At 48.0% G+C, this 27497-nt stretch overlaps 1 protein-coding gene across 14 annotated transcripts in view; it reads right to left on the bottom strand.

The window, feature by feature from the left end:
• SRGAP2 (SLIT-ROBO Rho GTPase activating protein 2) overlaps nucleotides 1–27497 on the bottom strand; it is a 257191-nt gene that overhangs the window by 21782 nt on the left and 207912 nt on the right. For all 14 annotated transcript variants that reach the window (XR_011247624.1, XR_011247623.1, XR_011247625.1 and 11 more), the window contains 7 exons: nucleotides 26334–26418; nucleotides 23433–23460; nucleotides 21759–21783; nucleotides 16116–16176; nucleotides 7229–7306; nucleotides 6163–6297; nucleotides 4441–4546 (listed from right to left, as the gene is read on the bottom strand). Coding sequence is in view for 10 of the 14 variants with exons in the window: in XM_069545245.1 (XP_069401346.1) it covers nucleotides 4441–4546; nucleotides 6163–6297; nucleotides 7229–7306; nucleotides 16116–16176; nucleotides 21759–21783; nucleotides 23433–23460; nucleotides 26334–26418 (518 nt within the window). In the remaining 4 variants the exon portion in view is untranslated. The remainder of the gene's footprint in view (nucleotides 1–4440; nucleotides 4547–6162; nucleotides 6298–7228; nucleotides 7307–16115; nucleotides 16177–21758; nucleotides 21784–23432; nucleotides 23461–26333; nucleotides 26419–27497) is intronic.

The following is a 27497-nucleotide window of genomic DNA, read 5'->3' as shown; positions in this document are numbered from 1 at the left end:
GATCAGTCAGCTCTCAGGCCTTTCCTCAGCTGAACTGTCGTCGCATTATCTTACCCTCCTTGAGACACGTGATGTGGCTTCTGGGGCCCCGTTCTCTCTTGGCCCTCCCCCTGCAGCACTGCCCACTGTCGCCTGCTCAGTGAGGTGGTCCTGACCACTGCGTGCCAAAGAGCAAACCCTCACGCCTTCCAGCCCACTAACTTGCTTAGACTTTCTCCACAGCCCGTGTCCCCCGACATATGACATGCGTTACTCGTTTTTCCTGTCTTCCTCCAATTCTATGTGCTACACAGGCTCCATGAGGGCAGAAACTTTGACGGTTTGATGCAATCTTCGATAGCCAGCAACTGAAACAGGGCCCGGCACACAGTAAATGATTCATAAATAGATGGTAAATAAATACGTGAGTAAACACACGAGCCTCTGTGAGCCTCCAAGACAGTCCAGTCACAATTCTACTTGTCCATTCCTGGGAAAGTCAGGAGAGCACCACAGACAGAAACTTCCCAAACCAGGAGGCCCTAGAGATGCTGACGTTTAGAGAAGACTCAGCTTTTCTGGAGACCAGCTGGGGCGCCTTGACGATGAGAGAAGCACAGCCAATTCCCTTCTCCAGATTATGGAGCAATATTTGAGGATGCAGAACAACGCTTCTCGGACTTTCACGTGCCTATGACTCACCAGGGGATTCTGTCAAAATCCAGATTCTGATTCAGAGGCTGTGGGGCTGGAGCGGAGGAGGGGCTGAGCGTCTGCATTTCTCACAACCTCCCCCTTATAGCTCAGCTGGTAAAGAATGCACCCGCAATGCAGGAGACCCCGGTTCAATTCCTGGGTCGGGAAGATCCCCTGGAGAATCCACTCCAGTATTCTTGGGCTTCCCTAGTGGCTCAGCTGCTAAAGCATCAGTCTGCAATGTAGAGAGACCTGGGGTTTGATCCCTGGTTGGGAAGATCCTCTGGAGAAGGCCTGGAGAATTCCATAGACTGTATAGTCCTTGGGGTCACAAAGAGTCAGACATGACTGAGCAACTTAAAAAAAAAAAAATCTCCCCAGTGCTGCTACTGCTGCTGGTCTGTGGACCTCACTTGATTAGCAAGAGACTAAAAGAAAGAAGAAATCTGAAGAAATCAGGTTTCAAAAGGAATGCAGCAGAGACAGCAGCTGAGAGGGCGAGTTACCTGCAATGGGCAAAACCCCACTGGGTGGTACAGCTGCTGAGGCTGGAACCTCTGAAATGAACCCCATGGTCCCTGCTGCTGGTACTCACAGCCTTGTGTGGTTCTTTCCCTGTGTGTGTGGGCTGGATTTAGTGACTCACTTCTAGTGAATGGAGCTAGCAGAAGGGATGGGCTGTCACTTCTGAGATTAGGTTACAAAGACTGGCTGCTGTCTTGGATGATCTCTCCCTTGCTTGGAGTGAAGCCAGCTGCCAGGTCATGCACAGCTCTGAAGGTGAGCCATGTGACGAAGAACTGATGGAAGCCTCCGGCCAACAGCCAGCTGGAAAAGGAGGCCCTCAGTCCAACAACCTGCAAGGAACCGAGTCCTGCCAACACTGCGTGAGAGAACTTGGAAGTGGGTCCTTTCCCAGTCGAGCCTTCAGAAGAAACTGCAGCCCTGCCCCTATACACTCACTGCAACCTCATGAAGCCTGCAGCCAGAGGCCCCAGCTAAGCTGCACCTAGACTCCTGACCTACAGAACCTGGGACCAAACAATAAAGGCTCCTCGTTTGAAGCTGTTCAATTTTAGGGCAATTTGTTACACAGTAATTGAGAGTCAATGAGGATGCTGCTGCTGCTGCTAAGTCGCTTCAGGCGTGTCCGACTCTGTGCGACCCCATAGACGGCAGCCCACCAGGCTCCCCCGCCCCTGGGATTCTCCAGGCAAGACCACTGGAGTGGGTTGCCATTTCCCTCTCCAATGCATGAAAGTGAAAAGTGAAAGTGAAGTTGCTCAGTCTTGTCCGACTCTCAGCGACACCATGGACTGCAGCCTACCAGGATCCTCCATCCATGGGACTCTCCAGGCAAGAGTACTGGAGTGGGGTGCCATTGCTTTCTCCATAGTATAATGTTAATCATTCACAAGGCCTACTGGACAGGCGTGTACTCAAGGTTCATACAAGGGATTGGACGCTAGCTACACAGAAATATGTGGAACCCGGTCAAGTCCACACAGCACTGGTGTACTGTGCAAGGAGTTTCATACCTGTCTGTCTGTCTATCTAACTACCTGTCTCAGTTCTGAGAGTTCCTTCAGCTGGAGGATTGTACAACCCCAAAAAAGACCATAGCCAGAAACAGAGTACACACATTCTCAGGACACATAACAGCAAAGGAGAGAGGTCCTAAAGTCGGGGCCCAGGCAGAGTCTGCATGGGGAACTACCTGCCAACTTTGGCCACTTGTCACCTGTCACCTTCTCATGCAGGCAGAAATGGTCTTTTCTATCAGCTGTGCCATTTATCAGTTTCGGAAATATTGCGGTATTAATGTTGCATCTTTTCAATGAAATACTTTGATGAGAATCTTTTTTTAACCATAAAGAGAAATTAAACACAACAAAAGTCATCAACTGAACTGGTAAAACTTTCCACGTTTCCCTCAGCAGTGGCCATCTTTTGCTCTTACGATGCTTACTCTCCTGTCTCCCCCTGCCCCTCCACTTAGCAGGAGGAAAATGCGGGGCAGAGAGCGGGTGCATTGCGCTTACACACAGAGTCACCCCAAACCCTGTCCGCTCCCCTGCCATCCTGCTTCTTGCTCTGGGGAGCAGACCGGGCTCTCTGAGGGCAGGCATCAGTCCACAAGGGGAGATGAGGGTGGCCTGGTGGCCCCGAGGAGACCAACAGGCTCGAGAGTCATTACCAGGGTTTCTATTTCTGTCTGCCTGTGAAACCCTGCGTGAGTCATGGGGGGTTCTCAACTAAAGGCAGTGGTGGCACTGAGTCAGGGCTCGGCCAGTGAATGGTGCAGACACAGGCATGGGGAGGCAGCGGGCTGTGGGCTGCAACAGGGCGAGGTTGGGGCAGTGGCCCCTGACCCGGGCGCCTCTGCAGGCAGGCTGACCCTAGTCTGCAGGTAGGCTGAGGCTCCTGAGATGGCCTGTGAATGTCCACTGAAGCAGAAACTAACCCACTAGGAAGATTCTTCATTTTCACAAAGAAATAACTGCTAAAACACCCTTAGTCTAAGTTTTATTATCCCCTCCACATTAAAAAAAAAAAAAAAGATTTAAAGACCTATAGCAATGTTTCCCCACTATATGAAAAGGCATAAAGCCAGAGAGATGAGAATTTCAACTGAATTCAGCCTCAGCACTGGGGGGTATCGGGGAGAAATGGGACTGGTAAACTGGGGTCCCTGGACTACATCCGGGCAGCAGCCCTTACTCCACAGGAAACTGCAGCCACGAGGCTGTCAGACCCAGTACTGCCAGATCTAATGATTTTCTCAAGAGAAGCCAGAAATCCAGATTTTTCTAAGTGTAAAACCTCCCATTATTTAAATGCTTCAGTGCTTTCAAGACGCAGTGGATTTAAAGGGAACACACCTATGGGCCTTATCCGGCCCTCAAGTTGCTCCCTAATACACTCTGGCCTAGCTGCTGGAGGTGCTGTGGTGAAAGCAACGGGTAAAGACAGAGGTGCCTGGGGGAGGCACCTGCCTTCTTAGACTCTCTACCTGGAGGGCTAGTAGGTGCCTCAAGTTAACATATCCACATTAGCATATCCACGTCTTATCTTCCCCAACTCCACTACTGCTCATGACAAAAATTCAGAATTTCTCTCTTTCCTCTTTCTGCACCCTACCCATCGGCAGGTCCTGTACAGGCTGTGCTCCAAATAGATCCCAAACCTGACCCTTCCCCCACCCTCCACCCTTCCCTCCCTGGTCTGAGTAACTTCACTTCACTGCACAGTAACTTCTCCACAAAGCAGCTTTTAAAAATAAAGTAGAAAATCAGATCACAACACTCTTCCGCTTCAAACTTTCCAACGGCTCCTTCAAATCCAAACCCAGTGTTGCCATGACTTTTGTGAGCCTGACGACCTTGATCCTGGCTCCTTCCTTCCCTTCACTCAGGCTGCTGCTCATACACCGACCCCCCCAGAGGCCTTTGCTGACGACCCCTCTGTGCCGGCTCCCCTCCGTCACCCCTGCCCTGACCCTTCACTTGCATTTCTTTATTCTTCTTCTAAGCACTCATCACTACCTCATGTGTCTGTTATTGTCTGTGTCCTCTGCTAGACCATGAGCCACATGATATCTAGGCTTTTGTCTCTATTTCACAAGGTATTTTTACATCCTAAAACCACACCCAGCATGTGTTCAGTAAGTATTTACTGGTCTGGAGGGGTCAACATAGGTCCCCACATAAATGTTCACTGGCCAAAGCCAAGGCCGATCAGCTGCTCCCAGGGACGTCTACTCACTGATTGAGGAAGGCAAAGAGGTATCTCATGATAATCAGAGTGGTTTTGGGGAGGACCAGGAGGACCTTCCGGATGTGCAGAGCTCGCTCCTGCAGGTTGTCCATCGCTGAAAGAAGAAAGCCATGTGTTACCCTCCACTGGGATCCCAGGGACTAGTGGTCAGAAGGCCCTGACTCGCAGCAGGTACAACACAGAGCAGCCGGTTCCAGCCCACAGAGAACTGGGCCAGTGTGAGGGGCTCCTTGCAGTGGGGCTTTGGCAGCGGGGCTCTAGACCCTTCGCTGGGGCAGGACTTAAGATGTCTGCTCCTTGGCACAGAAGGGTTGGGCAAGTTCCCCACAGCATCTGCCACCCTCTTATTACAACACCAAAACAAAGAGCTGCCCAGAAATGGCTGTGACTGTCCCCCAGCCTTGGAGGGCCTGCGTGGGGTGGGTGCCGTCCAGGTCCCATCCTGCCTGCTCCACGCGCACACCCCTCAGCCCCTGGACAAGTCTGGCTTCTCCTCCCCACTCTCTTATCTGCAGCGGGGATGGCAAAAGGTGGCCAGAGGCAAGAACTGGCAGGCCCCCATGCAAGCAGTGATACTGGGAGAAAACCAGAGAACTTTCCTGACTCCAGGTATGGCTCAAGGCCCAGACCTCCCCAGGGCCCGCTTTCCCACATTTGTTGTGCCATGTAGATACTGTCATTTTCTATGAGAGCCTTTCCGTGAAAATGAAGTGAGAGATACTGGATCAGGAGCACACCTCGAGGGGAGGACTGGGCAGCCAAGGTACCGGGTACTATCCTGTACTAACCCCCATTCTCTTAGCATGTTCCATCCAGGCCCTGCCCTGGAAGACGTGAAGACGTGAGGGGTGCATCTCCTCAGTCACCCACAGAACTCAGGTCCACTAGGAGTCCCACAAACAGCGGTAAGTCAACAAAACAAGGGAGCTGGCTTCCTGAGCTCTCAGGGGATGTACTAAACCAAACTGGAAACTGGGGGCGGGAGCGCTGGGGGTGGGGATGAAGACCTTCACTGATCTGGGGGGAGAGCCTTTCTTCATTTCAAAGGAACTGCCTCCTCCAGCCTCTGGAACCATTATCTCAATGGAGTCTGCTCTCAGAACGACCTAATATTAATCCAGGTTTCCATGGACAACAAATGAGAGGGTGTTCCAGTATAATAAATGGCCAGGAGCAGCTTTTCAAGCCCCAAATTTTACAGTAAGAGGCAGAGAAATTCTAAGATACCTGTTTTATGTAAAGAAAAGTAGAGACTCTCTGAGAAAATATCGTATCACTACTTTTGAATGTGCAGAGGGCTTGAATTCCTAGAAGGATACATATTAACACATCTCACAGATAAGTCACGTCATGCTTAAAGCAACAAGCAGGAAATATTGGTAACACATGCATTCTCCCTTCGTATCATGAAAAGCACAAGTACTAATGTATAAGCTCCTAATGGCTAAAAAGGACAGTATTTTCTATAGGAACATATTAAGAGAGATAAAGGCCAGCAAAATAAAACAGTTTAAAGTGAATCAGAAAGAAAAACCAGGAGTTCTGACTTGTGGTCCAGATCCTTCCTGAAAAGTCACTCTTTTTCCTCCCCTACACCAAGGAAGAGAAATTTCACAGAAGGAAAAGAAAAAAATTACTGTAAACCTGGAAATTTCCCTGTTGCTACAAGGTGCTCCGGCCCAGAAGTGAGCTTGCAGTCTGGGTACTTACTGACGCAGGCCATCAGGTCGTGGAAGATGTCCTTGGGGAAGAGCGGGTGCTCCAGCCCCCGGAAGTACAGCTTCAGGACGCCAGCTATGGAGTCCATGTCGTGGTCATTCTGGTCTCCAGCCAGGGGGTCCTCTCCTGAGGGTGAGAAACCCCCCCAAGAAGGAGAGAGAGTGAGAGGGGTAAAAACACGCAGGATGAAGCAGAGCTGGGAGGGAAGCAGTGCCCTACTCAAGCTTTCACTGAAGTCCCTCAGCTCTCTGCTCAGCACGGCGGCCTTGAGCAGGGCAACCAGGGACTAGAAAAAGCAAAGGCTGCTCAGGCTCAGGGGCCCTGGGGTCAGAGCAGGGGCACAGGCGACCATTAATGCGAATCTGCGTGTGCCAGACTAGCTCAGGGACGTTCCCTATGGGCCAGGGAAGGGACACGGCAACCAGCTCTCTCCCAAGCATCATGAAAGCGGATCAGGCCGGGACTGAGCCCGGAGTGGAGGCAGATGCGGCCAGGGAGGCCAGCCCCTCTGACTAGCTCTCCTTCTCCCCAGCCTGCAACTAAGCACACCTACTTGCAAGAGTACGATCATGCTGGCACTCCCCATGGAAAATTTCCTATCAGACGTAATTAGATTTAATGGTAGGACCAACCTCAAATTGAAACTATATATTCCATTATAGGCATGGAAATTGCCAAAGCTTGCCCACTACCTTAAGAGCCCACGAGATAATAAATGGGCTACGTGAACAGGCGTGTCTGCCCTGACACCAAGGGTTCCAGATACAGCTGCAAACTGCCCAGATATCACGGTTAGCTTCTTGGATTTGGGTGGACTGTCTTCAGGAGAGAGGCGGGAAGAGAGGGGCTGGCAAGGGGGACACTGGGACGTCCCCGGCGTCTCCCCGCACATGTGGGAGGGCGGGTGGGAAGGATGTCTACAGAGGGAAGGGGCTGGGCTGAAGAGGGAGGCATGCTGGCTTGCTGACTCTGGGTACCTCTCAGGGAAGAAGGGGTGGAGCCGCTACCCCAGGGGACTGGCAAATGTCTGGCCTAATCTTTAAGGCTGTTTCCTCACCTCTCTCAAAGGCGTTTTTGATGTCATTCACTTCCACCTGGGATCCTGACACCCGGAAAATTCCTTCATGCTGTAGCCCTAGAAAGACAGGGAACAGTGATCAAGGAGACAAAAAAGCAAATTCACAACCACAGCGCCAAGCTTAGCTGAGTGTCCATCTTCCCCAGCCAGTGTGTATTTAAGCATCCAGTCTCTTCTCTTCAGGCCAGAGGAGAAAGCCTATACAGGGATGGCGGAGAGGTCACTGCAATGAATACGAGGCATTGGCCGAAAGAAAGTACCGAGTCAGAGGCTTAAAAGGAAGAGTCGTCTACGCCATTTCTGATTCTGACCAAGTCTATGAAGCAGGTTCCTTTTCCAGCCTCTGCCTCTCTGTCCCTCCCACGAAGTAGAGAGGTGATTTCTGTCACCTCCTTATCCCCCAGGATCAGGGATGTGATCCAGGAGCATGGCAGGCAAGCCATTAGACATGATCAGAGTTTCCCGAGGTATGAGATCATAATTAGTACCTCAGCTATCCTAACACTGTTCAGCTGTTCTAGGGGACAGTGCTCTCACTACTTATGAAAAAAGGAGGACATATATTGGTTCAGCCACAAAGGAGAACAGTGTGGAGTTTCCTTAAAAAAACTAAAAATAGAACTACCATATGATCCAGCAATCCCACTCCTGGGCATATATCCCCAAAACACCATAGTTCAAAAAGATACATGCACCTTAATGTTCACTGCAGCACTATTTATAATAGCCAGGACACTGAGGCAACTTAAATGTCCATCAAGAGTGGAGTGGATAAAGAAGCTGTGGTGAAAATACACAATGGAATATTACTCAGCCATAAGAAGAATGAAATAATGCTCTTCTGCAGCAACACAGATGGACCTAGAGGTTATCATACTAAGTTAACTCAGATAGAAAAAGACAATTATCATATGTTATCACTTACATGTGGGGTCTAAAAAATGGATACAAATGAACTTATATATAAAACAGAGACTCACAAGGGGAAGGTGGGGGGAGGGATAAATTAGGGGGTTGGGATTAACATATATACACTGTTAGAGATAGTCAACAAGGACCTACTGTGCAGCATAGGGAACTTTACTCAATATCCTGTAATAACCTACATGGGAAAAGAATCTGAAAAAGAACAGATGTATGTCTATATATAACAGAATCACGTTGCTGTCCACCTGAGAGCAATACACTGCTGTAGATCAGATAAGCAAAAAAGACGAGCGATCAGTCCACAGCGAGTATCACAGGCGCTGTGCCAGCTACTGGCCCTTCACTGCAGCCTGACTCTAAAGGCAGCATTCCTGAATACCACACTGGAATAGCGTGCACGGAAACTGTGTCTTTTTGAAGTTTGTTGCAGTAAAACTACTCGTGGAAAATTAACGTGTGTGGTGATTGCCTATGTGCTTATAGGCCCACAAGGCAGGGGTTACCAGGAAGCCCATTTTCTAGAAGAGAGGACTGATAAGTGATGACCTGCCTGAGGCTATACAGATGATAAGACCCAGAGTCAGGACACAAAACTAGGCCTTCCGGCTGCAATCATGTACTCATTCCGTAACACCTGGCTTGTGGGGCCACTGGAGTGAAAGTGCAGGGCGGGGAGGGCATCTCATTTGTCAGTCTGACTATGGACATGGCTCATCGAGAGCCTCACACATGCAACTCAAAACTAGAGGGGTGGCTCCAGGAAGCATGAGCCCTGGGGCTGCACTGGAGTAGCGTCTTTCCTCATATCAGCTCTGTCTAGTTTTTCTCACAAGCCCTGTGGCTCAATCTTGGGCATTTTATTAAAGTTCTGCTCTTACTGCATGATCTACTGAAACTTTCCAATCTCAAACACATTTCTTTTTTGGAAAACAAAAGAGAATAATTACATTTTGCCCACTGTTTTGGGACTCCCCTCTTAACAAGGGAGGGTGAATGAATTCTGTCTACTTTGAAGTAAACCACACTGGCCAGGATTGAATTCTGAATCCCGCTGAAGCAACAGTAAGAAGCAAGCACAGGGAATTTAATTATTTTGCGTGTAATAGGACTGAAGTTGTCTGTTACTATGGGGCACTTTCCAGACTATCCCTCACAGAATCAGAATGGCAGGCAGTGTCAGGACCCCAAAGTAACAGCACCGTATTACAGTAGTTACCAATGGGGAGTAACAGCCAGATAATACTGTGTAGACACAGAATATGAACAGTAAGTTTCTGACAGAAACAGTCACATACTCAGTGACTCGTCAAAACCACGGTAAAATATAAGGAACTATCATCTCAGGGACCAGGCTGTTCAGTGTCACTGGCGGAGCCAACAGCTTGCTGACAGAGGATCACCTCGGCACGTTTTGATAGATTAGACATCAAGGACAAGCCAACCTGGTGCACAAGCCCAGGGCCAGAAGAAATCATGGGAGAGCTGACTGAAAACCAGGCAGCAGGCCTGAGGCACACTGAGGTCCCTTTCAGTCTGGTTTCCACATCCCCTTGAGAACCCCGGCTTTAGAAGGGCCAGTGTGTGTTCCTGCTCAACAGACAGAATCTTTAGATGATGATTCTGAAAGTAGGAACATTAATAAATGGTGGGTTTCCAGAAAGAGAAGGGGAAAAGCAGTTGGCTTTTTATGATAATGCAGGTAACACCTCACATCCCTCAGCTGACACCTGCGTGGCCGTTTTTCGTTTTTCCTTAGTGCTGACTAACATAAAAGCATAAAGCCAATCAGACTTGGGTAAGTTACTTGGAAACAGCACAAAACTTTCCATTTGGAGCTGGATCCAGCTGTTGCCAAGAGCTGCTCTTCTAGAGAAGTCTCAAAATCATTGCTGCAACACCAGCTTCTGCTCACGTGACTCTGCTCCCTTCCTCATGAAAATGGTGGGGTTTCCCCATCCTGAGTGAGTCTCAATTGTTCCTCACATCCCTTCCCTTCTTTTAAGTCTTCCTGGATCACCCCGACCCACCACTTACAGGCGAGCCTCGGTTTTCCCATCTATGTAATGGGGACTAGAACAAATGTGGGCTTCCCAGGTGGCACTAGTGGTAAAGACCCACCTGGCAATGCAGGAGACATAAGAGATGCAGGCTCGCTACCTGGGCTGGGAAGATCCCCTGGAGGAGGGCATGGCAACCTGCTCCTGTACTCTTGCCTGGAGAATCCCATGGACAGAGGAATCTGGTGGGCTATGGTCCACAGGGTTGCAAAGAGTCGGCATGACTGAAGCAACTTAGCATGCACGCACGCAGAATGTAGTTGATGTTGTTTAATCGCTAAGTTGTTCTGATCCTTTTCCCTCCCCATGGACCATGGCCTGCCAGGCTCCTCTGCCCATGGGATTCTCCAGGCAAGAATGTGGGAGCAGGTTGCCATGCCCTTCTCCAGGGGATCTTCCTGACCCAGGCACTGAACCCACGTCTCCTGCATTGGCAGGCAGATTCTTTATCACTGAGCCCCCAGGGAAGCTCACTAGCACCTCCCAGGGAACATGAAGATAGTAAGGATGTACAGATTTTGGCAACTGGTAGACCACAGATGTTTTGGGGGCTAACAAAAGTTATGGACGTTATCCCCATTAAATGTACATGTACAAATATTACCCATCGTGTTTAGGGAGTTCAGTAATACCATACGTCCCTATTTAGGGGGAAATAATTCAATTTTCTGAACAACAGTTATTTTTAGGCCATACCGCAAGGCTTTTGGGATTTTAGTTTCTCAACCAGAGATTGAACCTGTGCCCCCTAAAGTGGAAGTGTGGAGTCTCAATCACTGGACCACCAGGGAACTTGTTCCATCTTATACAATGGCTTCAGAATTGCTAGTTCTAAAAAAAAAATTGTGACAAAAAAATTACCAACTACTGTACATTGTTTACAGTTCTAGTTATCAAAGTACTGCTTTTCAAAGATACTTATTTTCTTCCTCATCTCCTCAGTGTTATTCATTTGCAACACAGTTAGGTTTGTTACTGTTTATATTCCATTTGGGGTTTTACCCACATCCTTGCTTTATAAACTTATCTTTTGAGAAAGGACAACTCCCATGTAGTTCCAAAAGTCAAAACTACACAAAAAGAAAAGGAGAAATGTCACTTCAACCCCATGTCCCATTCTCACCCTTTTCCACCCATCTGTGAGGATAATCGGTTAAATATTAGTTTTTGGATTCATCCTTCCTGTATTTTTTCTTGCAGAAGTGAGAAGACACATTATATTCTTTTTTTTTTTATTTTTATTTTTTAAATTTATTTTATTTTATTTTTTTTAAAGTCTTTAATTCTTACATGCATTCCCAAACATGAACATATATTCTTACACGCTCCTCTTTCTCACGTGAAAGGCAACATGCTAGAGATGCTCCTCTGCATTTTGCTTTTTTTCCATTTGACAACATATCCTGGCAAGCTCTCCAGGTTGTTTCATGGAACTCTTCCTCATTATTATTTTTATTTTTTGTAGCTGCATAGTTTCCCACTGTGTGGATATACCATCAGTTCAGTTCAGTTCAGTTGCTCAGTGAACTGAGCAACTCTTTGTGACTCTTTGTGACCCCATGCACTGTAGCACGCCAGGCCTCCCTGTCCATCACCAGTTCACAGAGCCTACTCAAACTCATGTCCATCGAGTCGGTGATGCCATCCAACCATCTCGTCCTCTGTTGCCCCCTTCCCCTCCCACCTTCCATCTTTCCCAGCATCAGGGTCTTTTCCAATGAGTTGGTTCTTCGCATCAGGTGGCCAAAGTATTGGAGTTTCAGCTTCAATATCAGTCCTTCCAATGAAGATTCAGGACTGATTTCCTTTAGGATGGACTGGTTGGATCTCCTTGCAGTCTAAGGGATTCTCAAGAGTCTTCTCCAACACCACCAAAAGCATTAATTCTTCAGCACTCAGCTTTCTTTGTAGTCCAACTCTCACATCCATATATGACTACTGGAAAAACCATAGCTTTGACTAGACGGACCTTTGTTGGTAAAGGAATGTCTCTGCTTTTTAATATGCTGTCTAGGTTGGTCATAGCTTTTCTTCCAAGGAGCACACATCTTTTAATTTCATGGCTGCAGTCACCAATCTGCAGTGATTTTGGAGCCCCCCAAAATAAAGTCTGACACTGTTTCTACTGTTTCCCTGTCTATTTGCCATGAAGTGATGAGACCAGATGCCATGATCTTCATTTTCTGAATGTTGAGCTTTATACCAACTTTTTCACTCTCCTCTTTCAATTTCATCAAGAGGCTCTTTAGTTCCTCTTCACTTTCTGCCGTAAGTGCAGTGTCATCTGCATATCTGAGGTTGCTGATATTTCTCCCAGCAATCTTGATTCCAGCTTGTGCTTCTTCCAGCCCAGCGTTTCTCATGATGTACTCTGCATATAACTCAAATAAGCAGGGTGACAATATAAGCCTTGATGTACTCCTTTTCCTATTTGGAACCAGTCTGTTGTTCCATGTCCAGTTCTAACTGTTGTTTCTTGACCTGCATATAGGTTTCTCAGGAGGCAGGTCAGGTGGTCTGGTTCCTCTTCCTTTTCTAAATCCAGCTTGAACATCCGGAAGTTCATGGTTCACGTGCTGTTGAAGCCTGGCTTGGAGAATTTTGAGCATTACTTTGCTAGCATCTGAGATGAGTGCAATTGTGCAGTAGTTTGAACATTCTTTGGCATTGCCTTTCTTTGGGATTGGAATGAAAACGGACCTTTTCCAGTCCTGTGGCCACTGCTGAATTTTCCAAATTTGCTGGCATATTCAGTGCAGCACTTTCACAGCATCATCTTTTAGGATTTGAAATAGCTCAACTGGAATTCCATCACCTCCACTAGCTTTGTAGTGACGCTTCCTAAGGCCCACTTAACTTCACATTCCAGGATGTCTGGCTCTAAATGAGTGATCACACCATCATGATTATCGGGGTCACGAAGATCTTTTTGTACAGTTCTCTTCTTAATATCTGCTTCTGTTAGGTCCATACCATTTCTGTCCTTTATTGTGTTCATCTTTGCATGAAAAGTTCCCTTAGTATCTCTAATTTTCTTGAAGTGATCTCTAGTCTTTCCCATTCTATTGTTTTCCTCTATTTCTTTGCATTGATTGCTGAAGAAGGCTTTCTTATCTCTCCTTGCTATTCTTTGGAACTCTGCATTCAGATGGGTTTATCTTTCCCTTTCTCCTCTGCCTTTAGCTTTTCTTCTTTTCTCAGCTATTAGTAAAGCCTCATCAGACAACCATTTTGCCTTTTTGCATTTCGTCAGACAACCATTTTGCCTTTTTGCATTTCTTTTTCCGGGGGATGGTCTTGATCCCTGCCTCCTGTACAATGTCACGAACCTCCGTCCATAGTTCTTCAGGCACTGTCTATCAGATCTACCATAGTTTATTCTTTATTCATCCAGTATGGTATTTAGGTTGTTTCTAATATTTTGCAATTACAAACGATACTGCAATAAATAACCTTGTGCACATGTATTTCCGTATTTTGGAGGTGTATCTTCATGGTAAATTCCTAGAAGGACTGTTGGCTCAGAAAACCAGCACACATGTCATTTTGTTCAATGCTGCTGAGTCCCCCTTCAAAAGGGTCATACTGGTTCTCATTCCCATCTGCAGCATGGGAGCAGGCCTGGGTCTCCAGAGCCTCACCACAGAAATGTGCTAAGTTTTGGCCTCCACATGGACTGTGCCTGTATGGGGGCAGGGACATTCAAGCCACGACACCCAGGACCCATCACTTGTCAACAACTCCCCAGCTTATGCCCAGGGCGGGTGACCGCCATGTCTTCCCTACTGCAGCAGCCTCCTGTTTCCTCCTGTGTTAGCTCTACACAGCAGCCTGTGATCCTTCAGAAAGATCATTCCCTGTTCCTAATCCTCCAACAGCTTCCCAGCTCACTTAGAACAAAACCCAGACTGCTACCTTAGCTGCTGAGGCCCAAGAGCCTGGGCTCTGCCTTCATCTCCTGCCACTCTCCTCTCCACTCACTGCCCCAGCCTCACTCGCATCCTGCGTGCTTGCTTGCATGTGCCAAGGACCTCTGCCTTTGGTGTTCCTTCTCCCCAGATACCCGTGCAGCTCCTCCCTCATTTCCTTCAGGACTGCTCACGTGTCACTCTAGGGGACCTACGGGTTTCCCTGAACAGCCTGCCTAGAAAAGTGTCCCCACTCCATTCTCTACCTTCTCCCCTTGTTTGACTTTTCTTCATGACCCTCACCAACACCTGACATATACAAGGCTCATGAGGACAGGATCTGTTTTTGGTATACAATGAGCAGTCAGTAAGTACAGATGGTCCTTGACATACAATGGTTTGACTCACAACTTTCTGATGGTATAAAAGTGATACACACTCAGTAGAAAATTGACTGATCTTTTCTCGGCTACTCATCTGTGCTGCAGGACTCTGTCGTGATGCTGGGCAGCAGTCATGGGCCTCAGCTTCCAGCCATGTAAACACAAGTGTAAACAACCAGTACACTTACAGTCACCCGGTACTCAGACAGCCATTCTGTTTTTCACTCAGTACAGTATTCAATAAATTACATGAGACACTAGACACTTAATTATAAAATTGGCTTGATAAATAGTTGCTGATTGTTCAATAGCTCTATATAATGGTGTTGCTACTGCTGCTGCTGCTACTAAGCTGCTTCAGTCATGTCTGACTCTGTGCGACCCCACAGATGGCAGCCCACCAGGTTCCCCCGTCCCTGGGATTCTCCAGGCAAGAACACTGGAGTGGGTTGCCATTTCCTTCTCCAACGCATGAAAGTGAAAAGTGAAGTCGCTCATTCATGTCTGACTCTTCGCGACCCCATGGACTGCAGCCTACCAGGCTCCTCCGTCCATGGGATTTTCCAGGCAAGAGTACTTCTAGTGAATGGTAATATGATGAAAAAACTGTAGCTGATTAGAATAGGATAAGTCATAAGCATGCTAGAAATAATTACTACTCTAAAAACAAACCCAAGCAAGGTCCCAGTTCATTGGGAAAGAAGAAGGGGAGGAAGAGAGAGAGAATGGTTGCTTCTGAATTAAGAGACGTGATCATCTACATACCTCCTTAGCTGCAAGAAGGTCATCCTGTTACTGTTCCTATAACTAGTCAGAAGAGTATCTGAAAACAACTTCTGATGCCCAGTTCCTAGAAATCTTCACGGTGCTTGCTCAGATATCTGTGCTTTCTAAACACTCTTACACTTGGAAGACTGGTTCTCTGGTAATTCATCTCTTTCCCTAAATCCTGTCCAACCAGCCTAGGAGCTGGTGAGGAATGGAGTTTATGAGATTCAGCTTCGTCCAAGCAAAAGACAGGGCGATCTGACTTAGGCTGAGAAGGAGCCAGCCCCTGCAGACTCTAAATGTTGGCCACAACTTTAGGGGCAGCGACTCACTGAGCTCTGGAGATGTCGTAACCAGTGAGACCAAACCAGAACAAACACTGAGTATTACCACGAGTCAATGCAATGGATAAAAGGAGCTTGTTTGAAAGCAGTCTGCTGCAGAAAGCCCATGTGACATAACGGTCCAGGCAGTGCAGGGGAGATAAGAACACAGGCAAAGGTGGTGAGTGACGGTGAAACAACACGACCACTCAGGCCAGCTAGACTTACCCACACGATAGCTATACCTTAAAACTCACTCTCAAGCTGCAAAAGGGAGTGTGCTACTAGCTAAGGCACCTGGGGTTAAAAACATGATACATTTCACTCAGTGTTTAGGTGTGGCCATTCTGAGGTAGCAAACATTATGTGAACAAATAAGATTTTATTCCTTTTCTGAGAACGTCAGGATGGGAAGTCAACCTCTGTTCTCACTCTGCAAAGAATTCCTGGAAGTTCTTCCCAACTTTGCATAAGTATGACAAGGCTGTAATCCTGCTTACCGTGTCTGCTGATAAACCGGATACAGCTTTCTACCACCAGAGGAATTGCCTGGCTGGAATCCTGAAAAACCAGAGAAACACAGCATTAGAATCTTCAGAGATAGCCCAGGGTCAGAGAAAAAGGACCAAAACGGTGTGGAGCTTGTCTCCGCTGGATGAGAGGGCAGAACACAAGAAGCACCCAGCCTATGCTCCGAGCCCCAAAGCACATGTACAACCACCTGTTTGGAATACCTCACACAGAAGTCTTACATTCCGCACCTCCCATACGGAACTAGCCTTCTTTCATTCCAAACCAGCTCCCCACCCCTGGCCATACGATCAATCAATAGATACATATATTTTGCCTCCTAAATATCCCTTAAGTCTATTTATTTCCCTCCATCTCTACTGTCACCGACCCAGCCCAATCCATCAGTATCTCCATTCCTACCCCTGTCATCCTACAAGTCAGTTTTTCTTCCCTTATACATGGTTAGTGATCTTTAAAAGTGCTGTGTGCTTAGCTGCTCAGTCGTGTCTGACTCTTTGCGACCCCGTGGACTGTAGCCCACCAGGCTCCTCTGTCTGTGGGATTTCCCAGGCAAGAGTCCTGGACTGGGTTGCTGTGCCCTCCTCTGGTGGATCTTCCCGACCCAGGGATCGAACCTGAGTCTCCCGTATTGCAGGTGCTTTAAAAGTGCATATTTCATCAGTTACTCTCCAGGCTAAACTCTTTCAAAGACCTCATTATTTTCTGTACGCAGCCTTGTGTGTCCAGGGTCGCATCTTATCCAGGTTTGCCTCCTTCTGCTCCTCCCCCAACTCTGTTTTGGCCACACTGGCCCCTCTTCTACTCCTCAGTAAGTCCTCCTTTGCTCATAGATTTGAGGGAGTCATTCCTGCTGCTGGAAGCTCTCGTCACCCTGGACCCCCACCCACAGGGTCTCAGGGAAAGTATTACCTCCTTAGGGGTGCTTTTCTAGACTCCCCAGACGAGATCAAAGCCCCTATCTATGGGGTCTCAGTACCTTGTACTTGGCCTTCACACCCTGATTATGACTTAATTGTGCGGGTATAAATATTTGTTTGCATTTTGTCACCATTACAGTTAGAGTTCCACAGGGCAGCCCCTATGTCAATTGTTGGCATCCAGTGTTGGCTAGGATGCTTTCACATAGCAGGTGTTCAATTAATGTCAGTGGAAGGTAGCAGAATGAATCTACAGGAGCATCAGAGTGGGGATTTGTTTGGTATAAAAGGCAAGAAAGAAAAAAAAAACCAACTCTTGGACACAGTAGAGACTAATAGGTACTAAACTAAGGCCTCCCAGACGTCCATCTTTGCTCTGCCATTATGCTGGACAAGCCTGCCATATATTTAACTTCTTTGGGCCTTAACTTGCTATCTACCAACTGGGGAGAGGCTGGTGGTGAGGAGAGTAATATTTCCTATTGGCACATAAACACAGTGCTTTGCATTTACAAAAGAATTTATAGAGGTGTTGGGTCATGTATTAAGTGATTTAGACGGGCTGTTCCTGATAACAACCCTATTGGGCATGTATTAATATTATCCTCAACCCTACTGGGTATGTATTAATATTATCCTCATTTGACAAATGAGGAAATGAAGGCTTAGCAAGGTGAAATAGCTGCTTATGGACACAGCTGGTAAGTAGAGGTGCCAGGATTCGAATCCGGGCAGTCTTCCCCTGAGACCAAACGTCTCACTACCACCCATACTGCATCCCAGGACCTTGGCAAACATAGCCTGGTGTGAATACCAACTATTATTGAAAATCAGTAGGGTTTTCTAATGCAGCTAAATGCATTAATAACTCAGCTCTAAGGAAGAAAGGGATCAGGCAGAATGACTTTAAACCTAGCTAGAAAGGGTTTTGGGCCTCCCTGGTGGCTCAGTGGTAAAGCATTCCCTTGCAGGAGACCTGGGTTCAATCCCTGGGTCGGGAAGATCCACTGGAGGAGGACACAGCAACCCACTCCAGTATTCTTGCCTGGGAAATCCCATGGACAGAGGAGCCTGGAGGGCTACAGTCCATGAGGTCGAAAAGAATCAGACACGAACGAACAACTATACAACACAAGAGAGGGCTTTAGATGTTCAGGACAGAGACTAAGCTCTCCACTGGGGTGGGTCCTGTGACTTCTGTCCATTTAGCAGGTTTGTTTGTACCCCTCTCCTGGCTCTGAATTTTCTACTGTAGCCAGGAGTTTGGCTGCAATCAGGGAAGCAACTGGCTCTCATGAAGAAGCCAGGCTGACAGAAGAGCCTGCTCCCAAGTGTGCTGGGAACCTGTGACGCTATCACAGGGAGTGGAGTGAGTCAAGGTGCGGCTGCAGTCAGGAAGGTCTCAGCGACCCAAACGCTCATCTCACGACCCCAGACCCGTCTGCCTCCTCCAGCCTTCCAGCTTCAGTGGCCAGGGTCTGCCTCCTTGTTGCCATCACTAATTATACCAGTCAGCCTAGGGTGATCTCAGAGGAAGAATTCTCATCAGTTTTTCCAAACACCAATGAAGAAAATGGGTTCCACTATAAAAAAACTCCCAAACCCCATTTTTTTGGAGGTCTTCTCTAAGTTTACAAACATTATTATACTTGTCATTTACAAATAGTAGCAGTAGTGATGAGGACAATGATGTGAGTGTATGTAAAGTTTTTCTGGCCTTCAGTTTAAACATAATAAAGATCCAGAGGGACGGAGGTCAGGCAGCACAGGTTCTGGGCTTCAGCGAGTTGTGCGAGTGCACGATCCTGCCCAGACTTGTGGGAGAAGAGACATCAATGGCAGTTAAAGGGCAGCGTGCAGGGCTGCAGAAAGCAGAGCACCAAAGACATTAAGCTGCATGTCCGTGGCTACAGTGGTACGTCAGAAGCAGCTCAGAGGATAACCTCTTGCAGGCAAGAGTGCACGAGAGGGGCCGGTCCTACTGCAGAGGCATGTTTTCCCCAGCCCCCACTGCTCCAGTGGAGCCTAAGTCAAGAGTCCAGCGAAAACAAATACTGGACAAAGTCATGAAGGCTTCAGCCTCTCTTCTTGAAATATTTCTGAAGTCGGAGTGAATTCATTTCCCCAGGACATGCCCGGTGAGGACTCTCACTTGGCCATCAATCAGGCTGCACACAGCTGACGGGGCAGGGCCTGTGTGTGTTCCTATTCAGTGCCTGTCTCTCCCTCTCTTCCTCTCCCCTTCCCTCCTTCAGTGTCAGAATCCATGTCAGTTTAATTCTTCTGATTATAGTCTTTTTGGTCATATAAGCCCAGGATTGGAAGGGGTCTTGAAGGATAATTGGGTAAAATCTCCATTCAGTCAGAAGAAAGGAACTTTAAACCAAAAGTAGAGGGAGAAATGTAGCGAACACAACTTGGGAAAGATGGTAAAGCTGGGGCCCAGTGATTCGCAGTGGGAAGACAATCAAGACGGTGGCCGGAAAATGTCACTGTTTGGCATAACTCCGCACACGCGGACTTCTCCAGGTACTGATCTTTGACACGCTTGTTAGATTTCCACTTTTACCACGGGAGAAAACACTTGATTGGATGTCAGTAATAAGGAAAAAAGAGGCACCGGCGTTCACACGTGGGGATACAGGGATTGTGAGGAATGGAGGGTCCCCCATAAGAGAAGGAGAGAAGTAAGGAGAGATGCTAAGGAACCGAAGATGTGGCTGGGAAGCTGAGGAGACAGACACTGAGGGCAGGGGGCCAACTCAACTCCCGAGCACCAGTGTCCTGCCTATTAGGAGTTGGATACAGAGTCTCTGAACAGCAGCAATACCAGACAAGTGGACGCTTTGGGAAGGAGAGAGGCAGATTCATCTAAGGCAACACCAGTAACAAGGAAAAGAGTATGGACGGAAGTCAAAAAAGGGCCAAACCACGGGGAAACACCTACAATTCGGGAAACAGAGAGATGGGCCAGGAAAGAAGATATGGAAGTAACAGGAAAGAGAAAATTCTGGGCTTGATGGGAGGAGGGAAAGCTTAGAAAAAAGCAGTTGAGGATTTTTTTTTTTAAAGAAAAGTCAGATGGTCTGATCATAGGTTTTGGTGGAGTCAAAAATAACTGGAATCCATTGGGGACCCTCAAAAACAAAAGCTACTGGGTTCTTCTTCTTGTTTGGCCGATTTGCCGTCAACAACCAAACAAACTATATTTCCTTGTTACTTATATAAGATTATGCTTCTTCCAAGTTACTTACTATTTACCTTCCTGAGTATTTTAGAAAAACACTGACCCACCATTAGATCTGACCTGCTGGGGGAAAAGTGAATGAAAATAAGGTCTTTAGTTGATTGGGGTTTTTGATGCACCTTGGAACCCGAGTTCTAGCACGAGTTCTTACACGAGTCTAGCACCAGGTAACCGTGCTAGGCACAGCAGGTGGAAAACCAGACGGGTGCCATTCCTCCCTGACTACAGTCCGACCAGGGACGCACACCACCAAATTGTGGCCGCTGGCACTCCTCCCCCCCAGGCTCCATCTCCTCATAGGAGGCTCAGTTTCAGTCCAGGAAATGAAAGGAACAAACTTCAAGTTCAATCCTTTTCTTACTTTTGAAGAAGGGGGCGGCGGCGGGGGATGAGCGGGGCTTGCGCCCTCTTTAAGATCTCCACCTATTAATTTTAAATGTAATAAATGGTCTCTAGAAGGCCCTTCATTCCTCTCTAGTTTTAAATGAAATTAGGAAAGATGGGCGGGGGCGGGGAGAAAGAAATAGAGGAACAAGAGGAAAGAGAATTGCAATGACATTTTTATAATTTAAAAAATGTGTAATTGCATCTGATGGTGTTCTCATTACAAGGAGATCCAAAGTAGAGAAGGGAAAAAATCCGTGACCACAAAGCAAAGGCAAGTGCTGCTGTGTTATCAACTTCCCCAGCTGGACAGCCCAGCCAGCTGAAGCAGTGAGATGGGCCGAAGATCCTGCGGGGGCTGCCACGGCCACAGAGACCACGTGCCCTCTACATTCCAGTATTTCCCTGCGGCTACAGCCACTGCGAATTACCCCAAACGATTTTTAAAGCCTGGATCAGCTTCCCCTTGAGTAGACACAAAGACATTTCTGAGCTCTCTCCACCCCCTCCCTCTTTCGTGGTCTCCTAGAGAAGGGGCGCCACTCCAGAGACAGTTCTGGGCCAATCTGCCACAGTCAAACCAGATCTCTAGTATGTAAGAGAGAGTAAACGGCCAGAGAGGAGAGAACCGGGTCAGAAAGACACCCATCCCTGTCCGACTAAGTCAATGAAGTGGTCGCAACATTAAACAGACTATGACTAAGGGGCTTCCCAGGTGGCGCTAGTGGTGAAGAACAGGCCTACCGATGTAGGAGACATGGAGACGTGGGTTCGATCCCTGGGTCGGGAAGATCCCCCAGAGAAGGAAATAGCAACCCACTCCAGTACTCATGCCTGGAGAATTCAACGGAGAGAGGAGCCTGGTGGGCTACAGTCCATTCGGTTGCAAAGAGTCGGACAAGACTGAGGCAACTTAGCATGCATGCATTATGACTAAACTGTGCAGTCCAAACGCTAGCATGAAGTCAGGAAAGTGTCTTCCCCATCCACCGTGGAGCTCCATAAATATCTGGGATGTCAACATTTTTACCAGACACACCTGGCTTTTACAGGGTCCTTACCTGTTTCCTCACAGTTGAGCTACGCCTGCAGTCAATGGGGAGGAAAAAGAGAAAACGGGATTAAAAACAATCTGTGAGGTGGCTAATGAAATAAGTCACATTAATCAGCTCAGGTCCAGAAGTGGCTAAGAGACTTGATAAGTTACCTTTCAAATAAAAGCCCAATCAAGCGCTTTTCACAAAAGCTTAGAGGCCTCTGTTTTTAATGTCTGCCACCATTCAAAAGAAAACTTGGAGGGAACTGGCTCAATTTGCAGTAAAATATGTATGGGTTAGACAACAGGAAGACCTCTGTGCGCAAGGAGACACTAATAAACACCAAAAGAAGCTATGGTTTTCTTTCTTTTGAAAATCCTTAGGGAAAAGTTAGGGAGTGATATTCCTGGAATTTAGAGGGTAGAGGGTCCAGACTGGAAGGAATCTTGGTGATTCCATAGGTCAATGCTTTTCAGGCTGTGTTTAGCCTTGGAAGCCTTTTCTCCAAGGGAATCTGATTCAGACAGCAACCTCCCAAGCAAGGAGAGCAGCTCTATCTCTCTGAGCAAAGGTAGGAGGTAGGGACCATAGCAGGGCTGCTGGGCACCATCTGCCCCTTCCAGTAGGCTGCTCTTAAGGAACTCTCTGGAATCCTAGAGCTTCCTGGATCTAGGTGAATGCTCTCTCTTGTCTTATAGATCAGGAACTGGAGTTCAGAGAGGGAAAGAGAACAGCCCAAGGTCACACAGCAAATAACCCAGCATGAGGAAATTCAGCTCAGCTCTTTTCACTCCTATAGAGCCTTCCGGAGATATGGAACTTCAGGTGAACTCAGACTAAGACTCTATCACCAAGAAGATAGAATCCCATTATCCTGACTCCCTCCAGTCAACAAGACTAGTATATTAATGGGGTCCTTATCGTAATCCACAATGACAAAACGATGAAAGGCAAATGAAGGCATTTTTGAATAATGAGCCTATAATTGTAAACAACCTCATGACTATTTCATGTGCTGGCAGATATAAGTGGTTTATATATAATGGGCTAACCCAGGGTCTCTAAGGAGTCCAGCTCATGAAAGCTCTTCCCCCGTTAAATCGGCACATTTGTAGGCATCTGAGAACCACTGGCTGAATGAAAGCCTTGCTATCCGCCAACTCATGCGTTTTCTCATTGCAGCTCCATGACTGAGAGGGAAAATATTTGGCTGGGGTGGGGGAGGGCGGGGAAGGTGGGGAAGACTGGGAGGGCTGCATACTTGTACATCAGGCGAGGATCTGTACCAGTGCTGCTGGCTAGCAATGCATGGTAATATTTCATTATCCAGCGACACTCACTATTAGAGGCTGTCATCTTTTCCATGTATAAGAAAATTCTCAGGTCAAAGGCTATCTTCTGATCTTCCTTCCCTGGGTCAGAGACTTCCCAAAACCCACATGGTGAAGTCTAGACACTCAGGTAAGGTTTCCAGGGCCCTCCAGCACTGACCATTTCAGGTCACTGGGACTATTTCAGCAAATGGCAATTCCCTTCACTTAGTTCTGCTCAGCAAACCTCATTTCCATTTGAGGCCAGATGGGGTCAGCAAGGCAAAGGGATGGAAGCCACCCCAGCCCTAGGCCACTCCTTCGCAGAGCCATCCAAGGCTGCTAGCTCTCTCCATCCGCCCCCAGGGCTGTCCCAGGCCACACCTACCTGGCCAGACTGCAGTCTGTCCGCTGACCTGTTGGAAAGACAGAGGCAAAAAGCACGTGTTGAAGCAAATGAGGTGAAAGGGGAGACCTGCTCCCAGGAATGAGTGTCTGCCCGTCTCCCCAGGGAGCCTCTAGCCTCAGGCTGTGACTAGACTCCCAGGCGAAAAGGAAGACAGCACCCAGGGCCTCTTTCTGGGCAAGAGCTGTTCCTGCTGCTTGTTCCCAGCCCAGGGCTGCTGGTGTCCTGAAACGCTGGGCTTGCCGACTCTGCTTCCCAGTGGGAAAACGGGTGGACACAAGGGAAAAATAGTAAGGTGGGTCATATCTTAGAGAACACATTATTAGAAACCTTCCTAGAGGTGAAACTTAGCTTTTCTTCTGTGTGTACTGGTGTGTGTATGGTGGGGAGGGAGGGACAAGCTTGCTTGCCCTTCAGTATATGAACACACACACACACACACACACGTGTGGTGGAGGGTGGAAGGGGAAGAAGGAAGGAATAGTTATTTGGGGAGAATATGCTCCATATGTGGAAGCTCTCGTTTTAGAGTCATACTAAACCCTCAGTGCCAGCAGGTTGGGCTGCATGAGATTTAAAATGCTGATACTGCTATTAGACTGGGGCTCTCAATCCAACAGCAGGCCCTAGTACTAAATTGAAAGGATCACAGCCAGCCTTAAAACATGAGATTGAAGATCTTAACATTCATCTGAAGTATTCTCATGCTTTTAAAAACTTGGGCCATTATGTAATCTGTGTTGCTTTTTTTGGGTCCACAGTTAACCGAGCTTGGTCTGTATGAGACTGTATTAGATACACCACGGAAAGTGTAAGCAAGAACTGAGCTGGAGGACAGATCAGCTCCCATGTTCCTGGAAAGGCAACTGCAAGGGCGGGGGGAGGGCAGGGCTCTATCTTGCCTTTAAAGGTTGCTAATTGTTGATTACAGTTCAGCTCATCCAGAACAACACCCTCCCCCACCCCAACAGTCTCTCTTACTAAAGGCTCAGCTTTCATCTGCAAAAATATTATTCCGAGCCATTATTTCCAACATCTGTCCCATTTCCATTCTGGAATATTCATACACATCAATTATCCCTCTGTGGCAAGAACAAGGGGCTCTTGCGTTTTGATGACAAATGCATACAGAAGGCAGGGACAGGATGACTTGCACACAGGAAGAGCTATTTTTTTTCCTTCTTGCCAGAACTTGTCATCTCTAGATGAAGGCACTGCACAGCACTAATGAACGGTCGCCACCCTTCGCCCCCTGTGGTAGCACATTGGGTATATGCATGTGTGTTGCAAACCCATCCTCTCTTTCTCTCTCTCTCTCTCTCTCTCTCACACACACACACACACACACACACACACACACACACAGTCTCTCTCACACTCAGGCTTGTTCCCCATCTCATATATGGGTCATGCTTAGCATGTGTGTTGCAAACCCATCCTCTCTTTCTCTCTCTCTCTCTCTCACACACACACACACACACACACACATACACACACACACACACACACTCAGGCTTGTTCCCCATCTCATATATGGGTCATGCTTAGACTATCTTGGCAAAAAGAAATCACAGTTATACTTTGTTTCAAATAGTTCTGGGCATTCTTTCCTCTGATTCCCCATGAGCAACCTAAGGCAAGAGTAAAGACTTTCTATAAGCAAAGTTTAGACCTGTTCAGCCTGAGTCCCTTGGGTGTGTATGTAGGGTAGAGGGTGGGGGGTTGCGGGGAGAAAAAAATAGAAGTTACCTAACAGGCTTTCATCACATAAAAGAAAATGCATTAAAAATCACAAGATCAAAGACACTAGATATAAAAGAATTAATCACCAGGGGAAATCGTTCAGGGCAGCAGAACAGCATAAGAAGGGTGGGTTAGGAGGCTCTGGAATGGAAAGTGGGGCTCTGATTCCTGGGGCCTTTGAGCCAATGAGCACGGTATACTTGCCTAGATTCTGCACTCGGTCTGGGGAGAGCTCAAGAATTGATTTGAGAACACCTGACCTCTATGAGAACGCAGCTTTTGCCTTTTACTGCTGGTACTACCTGTCCTGGCCCCCATCTTTAAGCAAGGAGATCAGTGGGGCAAGGAGGAGGGGGCAGGGCATTCACAGGCATCCCCGACCTGGGAATCCCATTAATCAGAGGATGCTGAGAGCTGGGCAGGAGAGCTGGGCAGGGTGCCAAACACCCCAGGGAAGCTTCTCTTGCAACTTCTGCCTTCCGTTTGACAGCTGAGGAGAAAGTCCAGAGTGCCAGTCCAGCCCTATGCCTTGCTACTTTCAGCGTCTGATTAAAATCATCTTATGAGACCAGACAGTCTGCTCAGCACCAGAGCCTCCACCTGGCCAAGGCAAGGAGAGGGCTGCCTCTGAGCCCCAGGACCCTTCAAAGCAAGAGAGAAGCACGGCCCACCCTGACGCTACTGACAGCTGCAGTCTGCCCAGCACCCCACCCTTGGGACGCCTCTCCTCTGCTCAGGGCAGCTGTGTAGCTCACCTCACAGCTCCCCACCCTCTAGATCCAGCCTCCGTCCTGCCACAGAGGAGCCGAGAGTTTGACCAAAGGGTCTGGAGAGGAAAGGACCCGTCAGCTCCTTGGCCCGGGTAGCAGCAGACGGGGTGCAGGAGGGGGCGGAGTGCAGGCACGCTCCACCGAAATGAGTAGCTGGTGCACACTGGTGCTTCATTAAGCACGGGCCTTTCCCCATTACTCAGGCAGTCATCTGGGGCGTGTGCTTCCACACTGAACAAGCGAGGAAAAGCAATGCGTTCACATAACCAGATCGGGGCCACTTTGCTGAGGAGGGAGCCACGTGCTCAGCACTAGGGCCAGGACCCGGCCTGCCCCATGCTGCCAAGTCTCCTGCAGAGCCCACACTCACTCTCTCCCAGGGTTTTCTGGAGAAGGTCGTGCTTGGCTTGTAGCTTGGTGATGAGGTTCCTGCCCTCCAGGTACTCCTTCATTTTCTGTAAGGGAAGAGGACAGAGAACATTCAGACTCCAGAAGGGGAGGAAAAAAACAAATCACAGATGCTCAGCTGTACAATTCCCTTTCTAAGAGAGCTTTTGGTTTCTGACCCAATTTCCACTGGGTTCCTTTTTTATTTTTTTTAAAGGCCCTGCGCATCTGAGCAGCTGCTGATTTTCCTGGTGGATTAGTGTCCTGCTTTATGTCTTCCTAGGAGCTCCACGTCGGCCACTGAAAGAAACTGCCTCCTGGAGTCCGAGCCCCACATCCATCTTTTTCAGCTCTGCCGAAGAGCTGCGGGTGGAGGGACTCACTGAGTCTTGCCTTCCTGGGGAGAGGACACACACCTGCAGCTGGTCAGCTTGTCCCCTCTCCTGACACCCTCCCCTCCAGGCCCCTCCCAGGGGTATTCCTTCACACCAGCAGCAGTGTCAAGGCTCAGCCCAGCCAGGCACTCAGAGCATCTCTATCTGAGCTGTATTTTAATCGGCCTGCTCCTCTATTCTGCAGAAAGCTTGGGCTTTCTGAGCACACAGAGGGAGGGGCTGCCACACCCCACTTGCATAACACACACTGGAGGTTCCAAACACAGATGAGGTTTATGGAAATGTGATCCCATCTGCTCTAACAGTCGAAATATGACTGCTGCACTGTGCTTTGTGATCGGCTTCTCTCAACCCTTGTCTGCTCAGTGAGAGACTGTATTTCCCTGGACAATTCAGCCAATCTTCAAAACAACCCTATGAACCATGATAACCATTATCCCCATTTTACGGATGAGGACGCTGAGATTTGGGGAGATTCAGTAAGTGGCTTTAGGCCAGACAATTAGTGAGTGGTGGAGCTAGTCTCCACATACAGAGTTTGGCAATACAATGTGTGCTTTTATTTGTTAACTTTTTTTTGGCCACGCTGCGTGGCATGTGGGATCTTCGTTCCTGGACCAGGGATCAAACCTGCACCCACTCTAATGGAAGTTGAGAGTCCTAACCACTGGACTGCCAGGGAAGTCCCCAGTGTGTGCTTTTAGTCATTATGATAAAGTGCTTGATCTGCTACGGTGCAGAGCAGAAGAAGG

This window comes from Ovis canadensis, chromosome 12, assembly GCF_042477335.2.
Source record: "Ovis canadensis isolate MfBH-ARS-UI-01 breed Bighorn chromosome 12, ARS-UI_OviCan_v2, whole genome shotgun sequence".
Classification (NCBI taxonomy): Eukaryota; Metazoa; Chordata; class Mammalia; order Artiodactyla; family Bovidae; genus Ovis; species Ovis canadensis.
Note: the sequence above shows the minus strand (reverse complement) of the source record. Positions and strands in the feature narration are given on the sequence as shown.